This window comes from Pimephales promelas, chromosome 18 (assembly GCF_988280905.1).
Source record: "Pimephales promelas chromosome 18, fPimPro1.hap1.1, whole genome shotgun sequence".
Taxonomy (NCBI): Eukaryota; Metazoa; Chordata; class Actinopteri; order Cypriniformes; family Leuciscidae; genus Pimephales; species Pimephales promelas.
This window is the reverse complement of record NC_142786.1, coordinates 32,854,276-32,876,007: the sequence shown is the minus strand read 5'-3', so window position 1 is coordinate 32,876,007 and position 21,732 is coordinate 32,854,276. Positions and strand designations below refer to the sequence as shown.

Here is a 21,732-nt window from a genome sequence, read left to right as displayed (position 1 = left end):
TACAAGTTGAACGCATAGGTTGAACGTGAAAACTAACTCAAACGCCGTTTACAAAAAAGGAATTAAAAGGTAAAACAACGATGTCGGACGATTTTGATAATGTACTTCCGGGTACGTCGCCCGTGACCTTTTAAACGTAATTACGTATTACGTGACGTTGCAAACGCGCCTCACAGAATAGAGCAAGGCTAGCATTTGTCCTTAGAAAAGTTACATTTTTGGAATAAGCTTTGTAATAACCGCTCGTTTCGCATGATAAGACCCTTATTCATCGTCTGGTGTCGTTTAAAGACATTTGAAGCTGCATCTAAAACTGTTATTAACTGTCTTTTGGACCTTGAACCATCCGGTTCCCATTGAAGTCCATTATATGGAGAAAAATCCTGGAATGTTTTCATCAAAAACCTAAATTTCTTTTCGACTGAGGAAAGAAAGACATGGACATCTTGGATGACATAGGGGTGAGGAAATTATCAGCAAAAGTTTTTTCAAAAGTGAATTAATCCTTTAAAGAGCCCCTATCATGGATTTTTGAAAATGACTGTTCATATGGTGTGGACTATAGCTCTGGGAATGAAAACATACTGCAAAGATTTATATCTGAACGTGCACCGTATATAAAGTTATTGTCTTTCAAAAGTGAGAGTCGACTCTGAGTCTATGAAATGAATTGTTTTTGAAACGAGTCATTAGCTGGTTCGTCGTGACGTAGAGACATACTGGCCGCGCCCAGTTACTGCGCGCCGCAGACGGAAGTGTAAACTTGAAGTCTACACACTCAAATACTTCATCATAGCATCATGTCGAGAAGACGCTGTTCTACAATGCAAAGATAGTTCAGCCACTTTGTTTTCATTTACCAGGGACGAGCATGTGAAGAATCGGCGGTTAGAGTTCATATTTGCAACGATACCACAACAGTATAGCCCGATTGTGTTCTCATCATTTTAATGACGAATCGTTCAAAAACATAAATGAATTCAAATGTGGATTCGCAAGCGGTGGTTCCTGAAGGAGGGCTCAGTAACTTACTTACCCAGTGTATATGGATCAGCTTCCTCCTTCGAATCACAACCTGTAAGTATTGTTAATAATTGTTGCTTTTATGGGTTTTGAACGGTTTTGTTGCGAGGCAGTATGTGTGTGCGCGTGTATGTGTGTGTGTAAGTTACGCTCAGCGCAGCTTCTAGGTCTCCAATGTCAATTTTTTTTAAATATGTGAAATATTTGTCACTGTTATTGGAGTTGTCATAAAAAATAGAGCGTCTTGTAGTACTGCAGTGCTTTATCAATATGTTTATGCGTTGGGCTAAGAAACAACTGACTGGGTCTGTCATCTGACCAATCACCGCCGATTAGCGTCACGCAAAGGAGGTGTTTGGATTAATGAGTCGTTGTACGAACTACGAAGCATTTGGGAGTCGTGAGCAAATCAGTTAAAAATAAATGCATATTATAAGACAAATAAAGTGTTTTTTATCCTTGCATGCATGTTAAACTGTCAAAAATAGGAACATTTTAAATGCTATGATAGGGGCTCTTTAACCTAAGGATGCACATGGGATGTTTTTTCTATGTTAATTGTTGGCAATAAAAATCATGATTTTAATCTATAATGTTAAAGTCTGTTAATATAGAAAGTTAAAAAAAAAAAGTCAATGTTAATATAAAAAATAAAAAAATATGTTAATTTGAAACAGAAATACTCCAGAATACCTTTAGAAAAAAAAGAATAAACAGAATAAACTAATAATATGGAAATAATATACTTTACTTACTAAGTGCAAACTGAATGTAATGTTTTCAGACACTTAAAGGGATGGTTCACCCCAAAATGAAGATTCTGTCAGTAATAACTCAAAGCACGTGGCCAGGTTTTCCTCCATAATTATACTCAAGCTCTGAAGATCTCCTATACCTGAAGACCCGAAGCTCCCACACTGTAAAAATATTTTCAAGATTTGTTATCACAACATATTTTCTTTTGTCAAATCAACTTTATAATAATTTATTTAGTTGAGATAACTTATTATTTTGAGTTTCTGATGGTTCTTCATTGTATTAACTCACTTTTTCCAGTTCAATCAACTTAAAATTTTAAGGCAACCCAGGTTACTTACTTTTTTAAGTTAAACCAACAAAAAAAAAATTAAAGTGTATTAATCACAACATTTTTTCTTTTGTCAAATCAACTTAAATAATTTATTTAGTTCAGATAACATATAATTTTGAGTTTCTGATGATTAAATTAATCTCCTTCATTGTATTAACTCACTTTTTCCAGTTCAATCAACTTAAAATTTTAAGGCAACCAGGTTACTTACTTTTTTAAGTTAAACCATCAATATTTTTTTTTACAGTGGCAGCTACTTTACACCTTTTTGTGTTTTTTTGGAAAGTTTTGTCTTTTTGTGACTCAATCATGCATAAGCAAGTCAATCTACAATTGTCAAAAACTGATTCCAAGCAAAAGTGGAAATTACAAGTGTCTTTTAAAGTGGGATATTGTCCTGCTCCACTTCACAGACAGACAATTTTGTATGACACAACAGTCATTTATGACATTTCCTTTAACAAGAACAGCTCATTCCTTGTGTCATGCATTATTATGCCATTATGCCAAGTCACTGCACATGCACAGTACTTTCTAGTTTCAGGTTTTAATCCGATCAAGTGTTTATATGTCCTGTCGATTGGATTAGAAAAGGTTTAAACCACCCCTACAAGCAAAATGAAATTTCAATCAGATTTATTCCATTCATTCCAATTGATGTGATGAGACTTTTTTATACCGACTGTGCTAGTAGTGGGAATATTAAGGTCCTATTCTGTTGAAGATCTTCCTTTGTGTGTTCAAGCCCTCAGTTCTCCTCTGTTCATAGTCTTTTTTGGAAGTTATATAGTATATGCTATCGCTGTGTGTGTTGATAAAAAGTCTTTGTTATCTGTTCATTCTGTGTCATGCATCTCTCTAATTGGATTTAGCTCACACAACCCCTGAAAACTGAAGTGTGTTAAGTATTGTTAAGAATTCTAAATAATTAAATGTGACCCGACAATGAATTACAGGAAATGGACACACTGTGACTTTACCTGAATACTCTACACATTCAATCTTACAAGGTGTACACAAGTGCACCCATTATTACTCAGAATGTCCTTAACATAATGACATAACAACACATAATTAACTTAATGAAAATTATAAGACGAAAACGAAAGAAATATTTTAAAACCATCAAAAAAACATTATGCATTAATTTCAAATGAAGATTTTTGTTAAAAATTAGATTTTGGTTAAAGATAACCTCATAGGGTATTTTCTAATCAAATATTTTCCTTTTTCCCCCCCAAAATAGGTAGTAAAGAGAAAGAAAAGTCAAATAAATGGTTCATGAGCAGTTCTAGATTGACTGAATAGTATGAGCCGTGGTGAATCTTGACGCACGAGTTTCTGACTCCTTCAGTTTGTGCTCAGGGGCCCCTGTAAGATTAGACCTTATTAATATTCAGAAGGCATTAGCTGCATATGGGGCCCAAGAGAGACAAACAGAACGAGCTTTCAGAGAGGCAGTGTTTAGATAGCGGCACACAGGATGCTGGGAAGACTGGGGTCCCCCGTCCTTCAGACATATTTCACATATGCTGTGAAGTGCTCAGAAAATTCAAGAGAGAGAGAGAGAGAGCAGACAGCTGTATGATATGGTGTGCTTATCTGCATATCCACTTTTTTGCTGTTTTCCCCATTTGAAATTGAATTTAGTCTGTTTTGCATTTAATATTCTTTTTTTTTCTTAAACCACTATTTTTTTGCTTTGAATATACAAAAATACTCCTCATTTATTATTATACAAAGAAGTATGTTGTGATTATATGTGTGGTTGTAAAACCTGGTGAACGTGAGTGAATTATTAAACCAAGATTCATTCAGCCTATCTCAACCTTCTAAATTAGTGTTACTCGATCTTAGCATTTGTGCACACAATTGACCACAACATTATTTTGAATAGACGTTGGCATTTGTGGAACTGCATTAGCATGGTTTAAATCATATTATCTGACCGTTATCAGATGTCTTATCGATCACAAGTTCAGTATGGCGTACCACAAGGCTCAGTACTAGGACCGTTGCTATTCACTCTGTACATGCTGGAATTAAACATGGAATTAGCTTTTTATTAGCTTATTAGCACTTTGGAATGCTCAGGTAAGATGACATAAAGTTAGAACAGCCTTCTGTCTGTCCCAACTTAACTTATTTGCTTGATTTAATCACTTTATTTTGTCATGCAGTGACTCGCTAAACTGAATTGCCAATCAGAATGATCGCTCTCATAATACACGCTGAATTGGGGAGAACTCCTGCTGACTTGAGCTGATGCTCCGACAGCGTGGTGCGTCACGGCCCTAAGCTTTTGGACGCAGCCAATCGGAGGTGCTGAGGTCAAAAGTTCAAACAGGAACACAAGAACTGCCTGTTATCTTCTCTGTTAATGCCAATAAGCTGAAAGTCAACAACCAACTTTGAACTTTGACCTTAAAAATAGAAATCATAATGACAGTTATGGTGCACATGAAAGTATGTTTAAAGAAAGTAAGAAGGTGCTAGCAAACCATAGTACGTTTTAAACTAAGCCCATTTTGACTGCAAAAATATTGATGGTTTAACTTAAAGTAAGTAACCTGGTTGCCTTAAAATTTTAAGTTGATTGAACTGGAAAAAGTGAGTTAATACAATGAAGGAGATTCATTTAACCCTCAGAAACTCAAAATCATATGTTAACTAAATAAATTATTTAAGTTGATCTGACAAAAGAAAAAATGTTGTGATTACCAGCACTGTAAACAAATATTGTTGGTTTAACTTAAAAAAGTAAGTAACCTGGTTGCCTTAAAATTTTGAGTTGATTGAACTGGAAAAAGTGAGTTAATACAATGAAGCAGATTAATTTAATCATCAGAAACTCTAAATAATAAGTTCTCTCAACTAAATAAATTATTATAAAGTTGATTTGACAAAAGAAAATATGTTGTGATAACAAATCTTGAAAATATTTTTTACAGTGTAGTTTTGGTGTTGTTTAGTCTGTTTGTTATTTTGTTTTGTTTGTTTTCCTTGGTTACCCTGGCAACCACTTCAAGTGTTCTAAACTGGGATGAGGGGTGAGCGCTGAAACAGTTTGGTTTTTGTTGCCATGGGAAGAAACTGAATCGGTCACACAGAGAGAAAGACACACACACACACACACACACATCTGGGAATTCCTCGGGATGTCATTACAGGTGTCTTCACTCACAAAATGTGTGGAAAAATCATCAAATTACACATTCCACAAGGAATGAAAGTTTTTGACCAGTAAACACACACACACACACACAGACATGTGCGTGTATTATATTCAGTCACAGTGATTCCAATGGCAAAAATTACAATTTATAAAATAATTGCTAATATACTGTTTGAGTCGCCCACCCAAGTGTTTGCAGAAACAGCTGAGTATTGGCGCCAGTTCCTCCCTATTGTACAGATCATTGATAAGATCTTTTCTGCTCAACTCTCATCAACAATAATAAGAAGAAACTGTTTTATAAAGCCATAAAGTGGGAGTTTTAAAACAGGTGCTATACAGGTGTTAGTGGCTATTTAAATCAAGACAATGCAATGACGCTGGTAGTGACGATTTTGTCTGACCAATCAGAGATCTGCAGTGTTTTCACATCACATTTTAGTATCGGTAAGGTACACTTGGAACCTCAACAGAGGTGGTACCATTTAAAGCGAGCCTTACTGTACCGTACCATGCAGTGGAAAAGCGGCAATAATGTCGGCCCAGATCCGGCACACATCTGTCACTCTCAAAAAAAAGGTACAAAAGCTGTCACTGGGGCTGTACCTTTTCAAAAGGTAAACTTTTTTCCATTTTAGGTGTTAATGTGTACATTTTAGGTGCTATTAAGTAGATTTTATGTGCTAATATGTGCATTTTAGGTGCTAATAAGGACATTTTAGGTGTTAACATGTACATTTTAGGTGCTAATATGTGCATTTTGGGTGCTAATATGTAAATTTTTAGTGTTAATATGTACATTTCAGGAGCTAATATGTCCATTTTAGGTGCTAATATGTACAATTTAAGTGCTAATATGTACATTTCAGGTGCTATTATGTACATTTTAGGTGTTAATATATTTTAGGTGCTAATAAGTACATTTTAGGTGCTAATATGTGCATTTTAGGTGCTAATATGTACATTTTTAGTGTTAATATGTACATTTCATGGGCTAATATGTCTATTTTAGGTCCTAATATGTACATTTTAGGTGCTAATATGTGCATTTTAGGTGCTAATATGTACATTTCAGGAGCTGATATGTCCATTTAAGGTGTTAATAAGTCTATTTTAGGTCCTAATATGTATATTTTAGGTGCCAATATGTACATTTTAGGTACTAATATGTCCATTTTAAGTGCTAATATGTACCACTAAGGTACCAATATGCAGCCTTTGGGTACAAAAGTGTACCTTTTTAAAGGTACTGCCCCAGTGACTGCTTTTGTACCTTTTTTTCTGAGAGTGTATGTGTAGAATCCACGCATACCCAGAGATGAAAAGTAGCTAATTACAAATACTTTCATTACAGTTCTTGAGTAATTTTTTTGTATAATTAATTTGTGGTACTTTTACTTGTGTTGAATACAATTAAATTATTCAACTTCTCCACTTTTATTTTTCACCGAAGTACAAAGTACGGACAACAGGGTGAGCTGGCGTTTGACAGGCACTACTGCGGTCAAGCCCTGCGCTTCAGCCAAGAACAGACATAAATATAGATATTTATATGAATATAAATAAACTAAACAACATACAACATAAATAGGTGAGTGATATAACGACACCACCCTAAACTGATGTTTTTACCTCAGACAGATATTAACCAGATGCTTCTGTGCAACTATTTCTTTGTCAACTCTCATTTACACTGCTTGTACAAAACAGCAGTGAGCAAGTAAACAATATCCTAATATATCCTATATTCCACAAAGTTTCAGTTTCATGATTTACATCATTGCTTATGAACATTTCTGAACAGAAATATTTGGACTGAGTAATCAAAATAAGCTTCAATCCTATCATTTTAGAACCTGTTATCAAAGGTTTGTCACAGCCAGCCGTGCTTCACGGTACACATGCACGGCCGTCTCTATCTGACAGCAAGCTTTATTCATGCTTCCCAATAGAGTCTTAAATTAATATCACAGGGAACAGTCTGTCACACTCGAATAGTCAAGGCGCCCCACAAGACATACAGCAGTTTTACTTTTCCTCTTTTAATTGCAATTCCATATTCTATAACTCATACTGTGCAATTACAGTGAGTCAAGAGGACAAACTTGTTTCAGAAATAAGATATGTTCTGTCTTACTCCAGTCTGTCTTTGCCCTTATTTGTTTTTGACATTCATAACCTCTGTTATGGATGAAAATAGGACAAAGTTTTCGACTTTCTTTTCGTTTTTTTTGTCTATACTGAAAAAACTGATGCGAGACCCTTACACTCAACCAGTTAGACTGTATGTATTTCCAGTCAGAGTTTTAAGTAAAATTATACTTTGAAAAGTTGTTAACCCTAACTGGTTTATGTGCCCTGTGTGCGTCATTTCAGAATTACCGTAATTAAGAGTTTCCGAGTGGAAAAAGGGCTATCAAATCTTTAAACTTGTAATTAAGCTGGACATTTAGAAGTTTATGAAAGCTCTGACTTTTCAAAATGACCGTGGATTTAACAGTTAAACCTTGTCGGGCACATAATTTTGCTTGATGTGTCATTTTATTATAGCTAGTGTTACCAGGTGCGCTTTCTTTCTTCTTAAATACAGTATTTCCTAGTTAATGTGATTAGTATGTGAACTGGTTTGAACTCGTGAGAAAGAAGAATGCAGTACTTGCCTTCCCTAGTGAAAAAGTACATTTTAGCATACTTAAAAAGAATAGTACCAAACTGAATGTAGGTTGAATGAAGGTTTAGCAATGATTTGGTCATTTCTGTACTGCTTATATAGTTGTGAGGTTTATTGTATTTGGCAGGTCTAAAGTCTGTGGAGTACACTGTCAGAAAAAAAGGTACAAAAGCTGTCACTGGGGCTGTACCTTTTCAAAAGGTCAACTTTTGTCTATTTTAGGTGCTAATATGTATATTTGAGGTGCTAATATGGACATTTTATGTGATAATATGGACATTGTATGTGATAATATACATTTTAGGTGATCATATGTACATTTTAGGTGATAATATGTAAATTGTAGGTGCTAATATGTCCATTTTAGGTGTTAATGTGTACATTCTAGGTGGTAATATGTCATTTTTAGGTGTTAATATGTACATTTTAGGTGCTAATATGTGCATTTTAGGTGCTAATATGTCCATTTCATGAGCTAATATGTCCATTTTAGGTGTTAATGTGTACATTTTAAGTGGTAATATGTCAATTTTAGGTGTTAATATGTACATTTTAGGTGATAATATGTACATTTTAGGAGCTAATATGTCCATTTCTTGAGCTAACATGTCCATTTTAGGTGGCAATATGTCCATTTTATGTGGTAATATGTACATTTTAGGTGATAATATGTACATTTTATGTTCTAATATGTTAATTTCATGAGCTAATATGTACATTTCAGGTGCTAATATGTACATTTTAGGTGCTAATATGTACCACTACGGTACCAATATGTAATCCAAGTAAGTTTTTCATTGGTTACTTGTAAACATGACAATAACAAATGACTTGATTTGATGTTCAGCCTTAGTTTGACCTTCTTAAGTAGGACTAGTCTTAAGGAAATATTTTATTAAATATGTAATTTTACAACTATTTTTATTGTCTTTGAAAATATGGTTAAATACTTTAAAAATAATTTTCTATTGAAAATGCTATGCCATTTAAATATATTTGCAATTACACATTTGTAATGATCACTTGTAATATTAACTTTAAATGTATACTATTGAATAACAGACTACAGTTTATATTTAACTTAATAATAATCAAGCACTTTATATGTGCTTTAGTGTGTTACTCAACAAAAGAAACATATTAAACAAATTATTTATTATATATAAATGTACTTTAAAGTGAAACTTTTAATTTGACATTATTAGTGTACTTAAGTGGGTTAAGAAACAAGTGTGATGAAGATTTGAAGTACGCTACAAGTGCACACTCAATACAATGAAGTTCACTTCTTTCTCACAAGGGTTAAGACTCATAAATATGCATTTTGAGATGAAACATGTTGTCCACACCTGAAATCTCAGTTTAAGAACAGCCGCTTCCTGTTTGTCACACTGAATGATATTATGAATCACAAGTACATTACGTACCATGACGCCAGTGCTTAAATAATAGACTATACACAGAATACAACATGTGGCAGCAAGTGCATTCACTGCTCTCGTAACAGCTGTTCATCAGCTGTGTCCTCGGGTACAACGAGTGCGACACATCCAACACAAGCACAGCCCTATGAGAGTCAATGAGAGATACAGTATTAACCATCCATATCCAGAACAGTGGCCCCAAAAAGTATTTAGACGTTCCTAAACGCTTAAAACATCTGAATGTTGTTGTATTTGATATTAAATGCACAAGATTATTTTATGTTACTCTATTTCAGGACCATTCATGTTTATCCCTTTATCTTGTGCAAAATAATCTACACTGTAAAAAATATATATATATATTTTCAAGATTTGTTATAACAACAATTTTTCTTTTGTCAAATCAACTTAAATAATTTATTTAGTTGAGATAACTTATTATTTTGAGTTTCTGATGATTAAATCAATCTCCTTCATTGCATTAACTCACTTTTTCCAGTTCAATCAACTTAAAATCTTAAGGCAACCAGGTTACTTACTTTTTTAAGTTAACCCAACAATAATTTTTACAGTGTTAGTTCACCCAGAAATGGAAATTTTGTCATCATTTACTCATCATCAAGTTGTTCCACTTTCCCTTTAATATTAAACATTACTCGTTCTTGATGAAATTTACTCGATTACTCTCGTGGACAAAAATACAGAGCACGCATTTGTTTCTTTCCCTGTGACGTTAACGTTTAAATAGATCAAACCACTCAAAGTCATTTCAACAGATACGGGGGGAAAGACTAGGAACAAATTCGGCTATTTTTCTTTCTTTGTTTTTATTGGTTTGTAAAGGAAATGCCCTGCCCCTGAAAGTAAAAATACTGCACTATACAATAGCCCAGAGAACAAATCAATAAACATTTTTACACACATATATCAGTTTGTAGTTGTTTCAGGCACTTAAAGTCACAGAAGTAACATTCCACCACATACAGTAAGTCTTTGGTCCTCAGTTTTTCAAATAAGGAAAGTATTAAACCATGATTAGACAGAACTGAACACATCCTCATAGTTTTACGGCTTTTCTTGGTTTTTCATAACTTCAACATAAACTGTGTTTCATAACTTTTCATTTATAAAATATGAATGGGTTACACATGAATGTGGAGTGGAGAAGTGCTTTAGACATTTCTCCACCAATGTTCATTGTTATTGTTTCATATGCACGGGACAAAATCCTCACCTCACGTTTTTGAGTGGACTTGGAGCAAATTAAATCATTTTAAGTTCATTATAATAGGCTGGATTGGTAGAATGCATTTAAAGACAAAATATCTCACTTCTGGTCTCCATTGAGTTTTATACAAAACAACCTGCTATAATCGAATGGGGAGTCTCATGACACTTGGCAAAAACATGACCTGGTTATATTTTCACCCCAAAATCACAAGACAAAAATAGTAAATTATATTTTACATAAAGAACATTTCCTATTAAATTGTAGGACCATTAAGATGTAATAGTTTTATGACAATAAAATATATTTTCTATAAATATATTATTTGATTATATAGGTCTATCATTTAAATTGTGGAGCAATTTATTCATCCTATTGTCATTTCTTCTTATTCATTCTTTGTTCCAATTACATAATTGTTTACTTGATTATTTATTAACTGAGAACATTTTACTTAAAGTCATTTTACTTTAAGTTTAGCTGTGGTTTGTGGTTTGCTTAGCCTGTAAAATTTGGTCATATTGCCTATCCTAAGTGATCAGGTTAGAGTAGCCTTGCTAGCTATAATACTAATATATATATATATATATATATATGAAGAGTTCAGATGCAAAAGCCTCTAAGTGCCATTTGAAATTTTCTTCTAGAATGATCATTTTTATCAAGCTTGTATATTTAAGTTCAGTGATTTCACTTAAATGGCAATGATAATTACCTATTAATTGTTATTTAAGTGAAATTACTGAACTTAAATATACAAGTTTGATCAAAATCATCATTAAAGAAGAAAATTTCAAATGGCATTTAAAGGCTTTTGCATCTGAACTGTTCATATATATATATATATATATATATATATATATAATCTTTATTTCAGTATTGTGAAGACTGTTACAAGGTTGTGCACCACACGCAATGTAAAAAAAAAAATCAATATAGCTTATTTTAAAAGTTAAAAAATAATCAAGATTTATGAATGTAGTCTGTTCTTTGAGCCATGCTGACTATTGTGCATCTAACACAATAAATAATTTGGTAAATGTGGTGTCCTAATTATAAATAAAACATTTTTGGAAAATGCCATTTTGTCATTCTGATAGCAAAAAAAAAAAAAACAACAACAACAGTGGAACTGATTAATTGTACTTAACTGTTTGTTGGTTTAAATATACAAATACCTTATTATTTTGTTGATTTAAACAAACAAATAACTTAATTTTCACAGTAATACAATAAAATGACTGTACTAAATTATTATTAGTAGTACTAGTATTACTCTGATGAGAATGTGAGAACTTAGAATTTCTTTATGCAAAATATACTTTTCTTCTCTTGATATCGAAGTGAAATCTAACAACATCTTGAAGACTGCAAATACAGTACGCCCAGGCTCAGCTACACGGCAGCCATGTTTGATAGGAGCTGTTACAGACGGAAATGGGCGAATGCACGTGTGCTATATAGTAGTTGCTGAAGTTGACGTCTCTGACGTAGGGAGCCGGTTGGTAGTAACATGTTACATTAGACAGTGCAGGGATGGCGTTCTGTTCAGCCAGCACACGTAGTGCCAAAGAGGAGATGAGCGCGAGCGTCTGTCTCCGCTCGTGGCCCATGAGACAGACGGTGCTCTCATCAACCACATGATGGAGAGTCACGAGGCAATCGTAACGCTTGTGCTCCATGCCCTTAAAGTGGTTCTGCAGGTACGCCTCCAGCTTCCTCTGCTGCTCATTGATGTCAGAGAAGTCGATGAAAAAGCGCGAGCACATGTAGCGCTGGAGCGTCTTCATCTGCGCCTCGGAGGCTGGCCGGAAGCCTCTCACCAGCAGGTGGCAGTATTTCAAGAGCCCGCCTCCGCGGATCTCTTCCGGGCTGTGCGTGGCGATGATTTTGGCGTGTAGGTGTCCTAGCGCTTCTTCAAAGTTCCCGTACATGCTCTCTCCGAGCACGGTGGGGTGGAAACTCTCGGACATGGGCGTCTCAGAGCAGCGGTCAAACAGCAGCAGCGAGTCCAAGCCGATCTGAAACGAATCCACGCTAAACTCGAACTGCCGTCGCAGGGAGTCCACGAACTTCAGCTCCACGTTCTTACCAGTGTTGTTGGAAAGCGATATTAGGCTCCAGCGGTCTGTGTCGTTGCAAACCTTCACCAGCTTCTGCACATACACTTCCTTTAAGGTCAGGGCCGTGATGCGGTCTCGGCTCACGCCGGCGGGCAGGAACTCCAGGAGGCTGTCCAGCACCACATCCTTCACCAGACGAAAGGTCTTGTCATCAGTCAGACTCAGCCCAAAGATCAGGTCCAGGTCTTTGTAGCCCAGGCCAGTGTCCTGATGGAGCACATAACTGGCGGCAGAGCCGTTCAGCTTCACATCACGCACCGCTACGCCTCGCTCTTCTAGACGCGCCCGCACCACCTGCACATCAAGAAAAGAAAGAGACTTTTTTTTACAAATTATCGTACAGAATTGTTTTTCTTTTGCTTCAATATGACGGACAGTCGCTGCACTGAAACTCTCATTTGGACCGTTTGGACCCCATTGAAGTCCATTATATGGAGAATGTTTTCATCAAAAACCTTAATTTATTTTCAACTGAAGAAAGAATGACGCGGACATCTTGGATGACATGGGGGCGAGTAAATTATCAGCAAAAGTGAACTACTCTACTGTAAAAAAAATATTGATGGTTTAACTTAAAAAAGTAAGTAAGCCTGGTTGCCTTAAAATTTTAAGTTGATTGAACTGGAAAAAGTGAGTTAATACAATGAAGGAGATTAATTTAACTATCAGAAACTCAAAACTATATGTTATCTGAACTAAATAAATTATTTAAGAAAAAAATTTGTGATTACTACACTGTAAAAAAATGTTGTTGGTTTAACTTAAGAAAGTAAGTAACTTTTAAGTTGATTGAACTGGAAAAAGTGAGTATTAATTTAATCATCAGAAACTCAAAATAATAAGTTATCTCAACTAAATAGTTGATTTGACAAAAGAAAATATGTTGTGATAACAAATCTTGAAAATATTTTTTACAGTTTGCCTAAATTGATCGTTTTGTGGTGTCAATCCACACAAAAAATTTTTTGGCTTTGTAATCTTTAATCAAATTTTGAAAATGCCCCTCCCCTCTGCATTGGAGGACCTTGCCCGATGACGTAGGCTTTACGGTTTGGGTGTCTCCTTAACATCCATAACCAAAGCGAGCATTGATTGACAGCGTGTGTAAACTTGCATCATCCTCCATTTCAGAATGAAACACCCATTTTTCTAGATCCAATCAGGTGCTAGTTGGGAAAAAAAGCCACGCCCACTATTTTGCCTCATTTAGTATTCCGTTTCTCTCGGAAATACGTCACAACATTGGAGAAAAGTCGTTTGCAACTTCCGGTTCACGGGGACTTTAGGGTGATCTGGGTGGTTACTAGAACATTGCTATGCATTATACTTAAGTGTTAAGGTGCTGTTTTTTCTTTCTCTCTGTCTCTGTCTGATTTATGAATGTTTTTTACCCATCACAACACATGATTTTGGTTGGCCTATTTCTCTGTACTGTTACATAATCCCTACAGTGTCTGGACCTGTTAGGATCTAACTGGAAATGTTTTATTTCATCAGCAGATATGTCTGCACACTTCTGACAACTTGTCTAAAAAATTAAAACAAACAATAAAACACTATAAAAGTAGATGAAAGATGGAAAACAACACAATGCTCCAGAACAAATGTTGGTTTTCAGGGATACAGCAAAGGTCGGGAAATAAAATGAAACTTTCAGATCAGTTTACGCAATGGAATTATACGTACATTTCATTCTTGAAAATATCAACCAATATCAACCCAGTTAGTTACACTGGTAACCAAACACTTTCAGACAGTTGGTGGGCCATAATGACAACAGTTTGTCCCTAATAATATATTTCTTGAAAATAATAACTTTAGAGTTAGAGTTCTCACTATACACTCTCAGAAAAAAAGGTACAAAAGCTGTCACTGGGGCTGTACCTTTTCAAAATGTCAACTTTTGTCCATTTTAGTTGCTAATATGTACATTTTAGGTGCTAATATGTACATTTTAAGTATATGTATATTTTAAGTGTTAATATGTACATTTTAAGTGTTAATATGTACATTTTAGGTGCTAATATGTACATTTTAAGTATATGTATATTTTAAGTGTTAATATGTACATTTTAAGTGCTAATATGTACATTTTAGGTGCTAATGTGTACATTTTAAGTGCTAATATGTACATTTTAGGTGGTAATATGTTCATTTTAGGTGCTAATATGTACATTTTAGGGGCTAATATGTACCACTAAGGTACCAATATGTACATTTTAGGTGTTAATATGTACATTTTAGGTGCTAATATGTACATTTTAGGTAGTAATATGTATATTTTAAGAGTAAATATGTACATTTTAAGTGCTAATATGTACATTTTAGGTGTTAATATGTTTATTTTAGGTGCTAATATGTACATTTTAGGTGTTAATATGTCTATTTTAGGTGCTAATATGTACATTTTAGGTGTTAATATGTACCACTAAGATACCAATATGCAGCCTTTGGGTACAAAAGTGTACCTTTTGAAAAGGTACAGCCCCAGTGACAGCTTTTGTACCTTTTTTTCTGAGAGTGTATTAACTAGTTGCTTATTAGCTTTCATATTACTTTGATATTGGCTGTTTATTAAAGCAGTAATTACATGTTTATTGAGGCAAAATATGTAGTTAGTAGTTAATACTGAGAATTGGATCCTAATCTGAAGTGTGGTTGATTGTTCTAAAGTCAAAGCATATGTACTGTATGACAAAACAATACAACAATTACAAAAATGACTCATGCACAAAATAACACACAGTTGCAAGGAGCATTCCCTCAAAAAAGGATAAAGCCTAGAGGGACTAATCCACAGTTTTACAGTTAAAATCTCCTCTGAAACTCCTAAAAAAGACATACATTGAGATATCTTGACATCTACAATCCTATTTCCTTTCATCTTGTGTTGAAAGCTTGTAAAAAAGCCACAAACACACTGGTCTGACCGGACCAGTGCTGGCAACGCCTTGGCTCACCTTCTTTTGTTTTCTAACCTGGCCAAAATAGGTTTTGTGCTTTATTTGTAGGATGATCGTAAGGCAAATTCCCACACAGCATTTCACAGACTTCGGCTGGGGATCAGGCCAACAGAACACCGACAGCCAGTCTCACTGTGAACTGCCAAATGCAAAGGGATGAATGAACTACTTACGAGTCTCTGACACTGGCCCAGGCTCAGCAAATGAGTCAGTGAATCCCCTGTATACTGGACTAGACTATTAAGAGTTTTTTCCTGATCCCAAATACTTTCCCAAAATTCACAATGGAATCTTTGAAATTCTAGCTATTGGATGGCCATGTGGTGTTATATGAAGCTCAGATGAAACTTTAAGCAGCTAGTCATACAAAACTTCAATTACACCAGTTATACGGCCCATTAATAAAGGTCCAAAAACATTCATCTGATTTTCCAAACAAAAAAACTAAAGTAAGTCATCATTTACTCACCCTAATTTTGTTCCAAACCAAGACTAGGAATGTTAAGACTAGGAATAAAGACAAAAAGACAAATTATAGCTTTGAATTAAGTTTTGTTTGTTTGTTTTGCTGAATACGTTAGTCTTCACTCTCAGAAAAAAAGGTACAAAAGCTGTCACTGGGGCTGTACCTTTTCAAAAGGTAAACTTTTGTCCATTTTAGGTGCTAATATGTACATTTTAGGTGCTAATATGTCCATTTTAGGTGCTAATATGTCCATTTTAGGTGCTAATATGTCCATTTCAGGTGCTAATAAGTACATTTTAAGTGTTAATAGGTACATTTTAGGTGCTAATTTGTGCATTTTAGGTGCTAATATGTACATTTTAAGTGTTAATATGTACATTTTTAGTGTTAATATGTACATTTCAGAAGGTAATATGTCTATTTTAGGTCCTAATATGTCTATTTTAGGTCTTAATATGTATATTTTAGGTGCTAATATGTACATTTTAGGTGCTAATATGTACCACTAAGGTACCAATATGGAGCCTTTGGGTACAAAAGTGTACCTTTTGAAAAGGTACAGCCCCAGAAACGGCTTTTGTACCTTTTTTTTTTTGAGAGTGTACAGGTTTTGATCAACATGAAGGTGAATAAACGATGACAGAACTTGAACTATCCCATAATTTCTTGAACTATCCCAAAACAAGGGGCCTTTCTCAATCCATGTTCTTGTGTCCTTGTGAAACTTTTTGTGACCCAAGTACTGTCCCAATCAGTTTGCATTTTGGCAAGAATGGTTAAAAATCCCGGATGTGTTCTTGACACGCCCATTTTACAGAGGATGTGTTGGTTGGTAACTTGTGTGGCAGAAATATCCCAGCATTCAATTCGCCATTCGAAGCAGGTCAATACAGCAATTCATTTTTCTACAATTACGTACGCTATTTCATCACTAAATTCACTTCTGAGAACATTTGATGCAAGAAATCAACTGTGTAGATTTCAAATATTGGCATTTTTACGAAAATTTATGACGTTTTCTGAAGTGAGAATCTCCATAAGCGCCTGCGGGTGTTAAGTTAGCTAGCAACAAGTCCGTTCTTTGCATTCTTGGTTTTAAAAAACACCCAAGCTTTTTTTTTTTTTTTAAAAGATGCATTTTACAGTGAAATAATGTTAAAAAGGCTTTGTTGATTAGCTCCCCCTGCAGGTATGGGTGTATGGTGTAATGTACACCTCAAACTGATCCCATTCGCTGGTTTTACCAGGCTTATGTTACATGCTGGAGGGATGAATTCCTTTAAGACATCCATTCACATACTCATAAAAGCACCTGTTCTAAGACAGGAACAATGGGAATGTCTTACATGTAGTCTATGTATCCTTTCAGATTGAAAAAAAAACTAAATAATCCTGAGGAGTTAGTTTACACTCTGGCCAAACTGAAAGACTTACCAGGCTCCTCTTTACCACACGGATGCCATGTCAGCTCTGGTTCACAAGTCTACTGTTTCCAACAGGATTAATCCACTTTTAACCTTATGTGCCACAAACAAGCCAACTTTGTCTGCTAAACAGGCCAGTGTAAGCCAAGCAACAATGCACAAAATTATACCACTGGGAAAAAAATGAAATAGTGGTGATTTGTGTCTGAGTGTTGTTTCTACACTTGGTAATAAGAACGATGCATGCTTTACAACAACACCTAATACTGATGCCATGACCAACACATCTAAGAGTTTGCCTTCCTGGTACTTGAAGACGTTTCCTTTGTTATATTGTAGACAAAACTACAAAACACTTGTGAATACTGCAAATTGCAATCAGATTGTCCGAATGCTACTAACATTTAGGAGTCGAAATGAACAGGTTTTTATCAGTCTGCCATCATGCTTAAATTAATCTGTGTTGGTACTACTAGGCTTGCTTAAAATATTTCAATTATATATAGAGTTTTTTGAGGCACTTCCTAGCAACCATATTGCATATTTATGAGAAGAACTGTATATTGTCTGGGAAATAATCTGTGTTTATCACTTTTGGATGGACAGTAATTCAGTGGACGTGATTGGATGGCCAGTGTTTCAGTAAAATGTCTATTATTGAATAGAAATATTTTGAGATAAACCTACCACTAAACAAGATCAACTAAGGTTGGTTATGATGCTGAAAATAGATATCATGTGTTGGTGATTACAATGTTTGGCAAGGCAAAAAAATGAACTACTGGCCTTCTTGAGAGGGTTTTATTGAGAACAAAAGTGAATATTTTTCATAGAGACAGTCAAAAAATTGAATTAAAGATTAGATACTGCAAAACCTAAAAGCTTATGAACTTGTCTAATGGCTCCCACGTTATACACAGAGCCCTACAACCAGATGGTACTGTAATAAGCACTTTCATTTGGAGGTCAGTGATGTCATCAGAGAGAGGCCTAATTTTGAGTAGACAGGCTGGGTAAAAATACTAGTATATCTCGTTTCACAGTTAATTGTGTGAACTGGCTTCCTTGTGACCATGAGGATGTAAATAAAACAAACTAAATTAAGGGAAATAATGCATTCATATTAAAACTAAGAAGATACAGAGGCCTTTTAGTTTATTAATCACCCTTCAAATATTTAAGTTTATAGAAAAATATGTATTACAGAAACATTCTAAATCTGTTTATGTTTGATATTCTGTTTGGCAACCATTTTAAATAGGGAATTATTTAAAAAAAAAAATCTTTTTTTTTCTTTTACTTAAGTCAGGAATTAACTTACTAGCTTTCCTATGTTTTCCAAGTAGCCATGGTTATTCCATTTAGTAAATAGACTTTAACTTTTCTGTTACACATTTTCTGTAACATCCCCTAATTATAGCCCTAAATAATCCACGCAATTATTAGTGAATGAGACCCATCAATAATTGCGTGGATTATTAAGTCAATACACGTGCGTATGAACATACATTTGTTCTTAATATCGTTCTAATGTTTGAATTAATGCATTTGGAGTAGGTCTACCTATTTATGAGCGGCCCGTACACGAGGTTAGTCATTTGCATTAAACACGCCCAAACAATCTTATAAAGGCTTTTTTTCCAACCACACACAGCCTTTCCTCTCCTCACTCAGCCAGCAGACACACACTCGCCAGATCCACGACCAAAAGCCAAGTGTATCATAATCATTCCCAAAACCATTTCAGATCACGAAACACTAAATAGCCAGTAGATCAAGCGTAGATAAATCTGCATTATTTAGAGAAACCTCGCATCTGAGAATAGCCAAAGCTAATGGAGGTTTTCTCACTCTTTCACTGGCTAGCCTATGATGAAATATAGATTAGATTAATTGCAGGTCTATTATTCATTAATATAGCATAATATTATATTAGGCTATATAATTAATTAATAAGAAATATAACGTCTTAACAATTTTTTTTTGTGTCGGCTACGAGTGGTTTCAGTTGTTCCTATTATTCTTTTTAAATCGCACATTGAGAATGCATTTTAGTATGCCATTTTTTGTGAAGCATGATTTGTTCGAACTTCGAGAAAACGTTCGTACACATTTTCAAGCACACATTTGTAGGACTACGAAGCGGCTACGCGCGAATGAGTCATAGCCTATCTACCTGTAGCTGTAACACCCCTTTACTGTAGCCTAACTACTGTGGCGTAATAAAATAACATTTTGTATAAAACAATAAGACCTGAAATGTTTTTGTGAAGAATAAAAATGTGTTTGTTTGTTTTTTACACTTTTATCTATTTATAAAAAAACATAAACATTTATTTTCATTTGCGATTGGTACTAGTGTAGCTTTTATATTTTGTTTTGTGTGAGGATCTCCTTCAGGAATGTTCCAAATTAGTAAAACAGTGGAATTGGAAATGTCGCATTCTTTTGGTGCAAACTGTGTTCCGCTGAGGTTTCATGTAAATAAGCCTATCTTAGGATCCTGTACCTGAACGATATGTCGAGGCTGAATGGAGAGTGTCGGGAAGTTTCCTCGTCCGTGGATCGGGACACACTCTCCCAGGATGGAGTCCAGACGCTGCACCTGCTCCCACGACAAGACACAACAGCGCCGGCTGTGCTCCGACACATCCGCGGAGGACATGGCGAAATCAGTCCGAGGAAAACACAAGTCTGCTCGATGGATGTCAGCTGGATGCCCCAACTAGTTTCTGGTGATGTCCGACGAGTTCGGTTTAGTCGATTCAAGATCAAAGCGTGGATTTGAAAAGTTATTTTATCAACGAAACAGAATCCAGATAAATTTGCCGATGAACAAACGAACTCAGTTCACAATCTTCCGTTCATTCACTGTGCCTGCTGTAATAAGGCTACACATACATTTTAAACCTCTCATATTTACATACGCCACTCAATTGGTCAGCTTCATGAATAATTAAATCTTTTATAAGAACTTAAGGGTTTGTACACGCCCACGTTCACACGTCACACTAACCTGCTGCGCTCATTGGTTGTAGGAGGGGCGTTCGGTGTGTGGGAGCATGTGTTCAGCTAATGGTAAACACAAAGCAGAATTGTCGAAGCTACAGTAGTCAGTTTTTATTACCATGAAATTATATTCACGTCAGGTTTTTCAAAAGTCTATTTTTTCTCTTTGCTTTTCAAGTCATTTATCTAAAAACTTACACAGTCTATAATTTGTTATATTATAATCACAGCACCTGATCTAAAGGAGTTTTTAGATCTGCATACATTGAGAACTCAGCCATTTCAAGGAAGTGAAACTGATCTAATTTGTAAACACTAGCTGGAAATCGGATATCTGACATGAGAGCAGTGCTCCGGGTGGTTTTAAGCTGTCTTAACTGGAAGACATTTATTACAAGAATGTGATTTGCAGAACAGCAAAGGTATAAGAAAGGCAGCCTAATCAAATGAAATGTGTTAATGATAAGAATGAATGAAAAAAAATATGACACCTTGACTGAATTTTTTTTTAATTGATTGGATAAAACCTAACAATATGCTAATTAAAACAAACTAATTTTTCTTTTCATGTTTTATGAGGAAAATGTATATATTCTAAATTAAACTCTACACTATCAATTTATTAATTTATTTATTATCATTATTTAAAATAAATTATATCATCTATTTATTTGAATCAAATGTTGTTTATTGTTTATTTCAAAATTTGAATTGTTTATCTAATCCTTTAATCTATATTCTTCTAATTTCTATGATTTTTTTTTACTCAAATTTTAACATATTTAATTATTCATTTATACCCATTTACAGTCAATTGTGTTTTAAGTGAACAAACAGTTGAGAAAGATGAGTCAGTCAAAGGTAAAAAGGTAAAGCTCTTTAAGGTAAAAACTGTAAATTGTTACACAGTATGTTGTTGATACAGTATGGCTCCTGTATATGTCTTAACCTTTGGGTCTGATATTATATTTGATATTATATTTCACAGGAAGTTTAAGAGGGCCTTTTATAACCTGCTCAAACACAAACAGTAAAGCCCTTACCTCTGCAAACATCCTTTATTGTCCCAGGCTCCATAGAGCAAACAGATCATGTCCTCAGCTTGACACGCTGCTCATATATGACTTTAATCCTGC

The 21,732-nt window shown here is 34.9% G+C and overlaps 1 protein-coding gene across 1 annotated transcript; it reads right to left on the bottom strand.

Annotated features, from left to right (window-relative positions):
- Positions 1-10,191: 10,191 nt before the first annotated feature.
- tent5bb (terminal nucleotidyltransferase 5Bb) lies at positions 10,192-20,493 on the bottom strand. The gene is made up of 2 exons (XM_039651515.2): positions 20,097-20,493; positions 10,192-13,028 (listed from the first exon to the last, which is right to left on the bottom strand). The coding sequence occupies exons 1-2, from the start codon at positions 20,250-20,252 to the stop codon at positions 12,003-12,005; spliced, it is 1,182 nt and encodes a 393-aa protein (XP_039507449.1). The 5' UTR covers positions 20,253-20,493; the 3' UTR covers positions 10,192-12,002.
- Between the last annotated feature and the right edge of the window lie 1,239 nt (positions 20,494-21,732).

Coding starts and splice junctions, on each gene's coding strand:
- tent5bb (XM_039651515.2), bottom strand. CDS start 20,252: ATGTCCTCCGCGGATGTGTCGGAGCACAGCCGGCGCTGTTGTGTCTTG. Junction 13,029..20,096: donor AGCCTCGACATATCGTTCAG/GTACAGGATCCT, acceptor CTTGATGTGCAG/GTGGTGCGGGCGCGTCTAGA.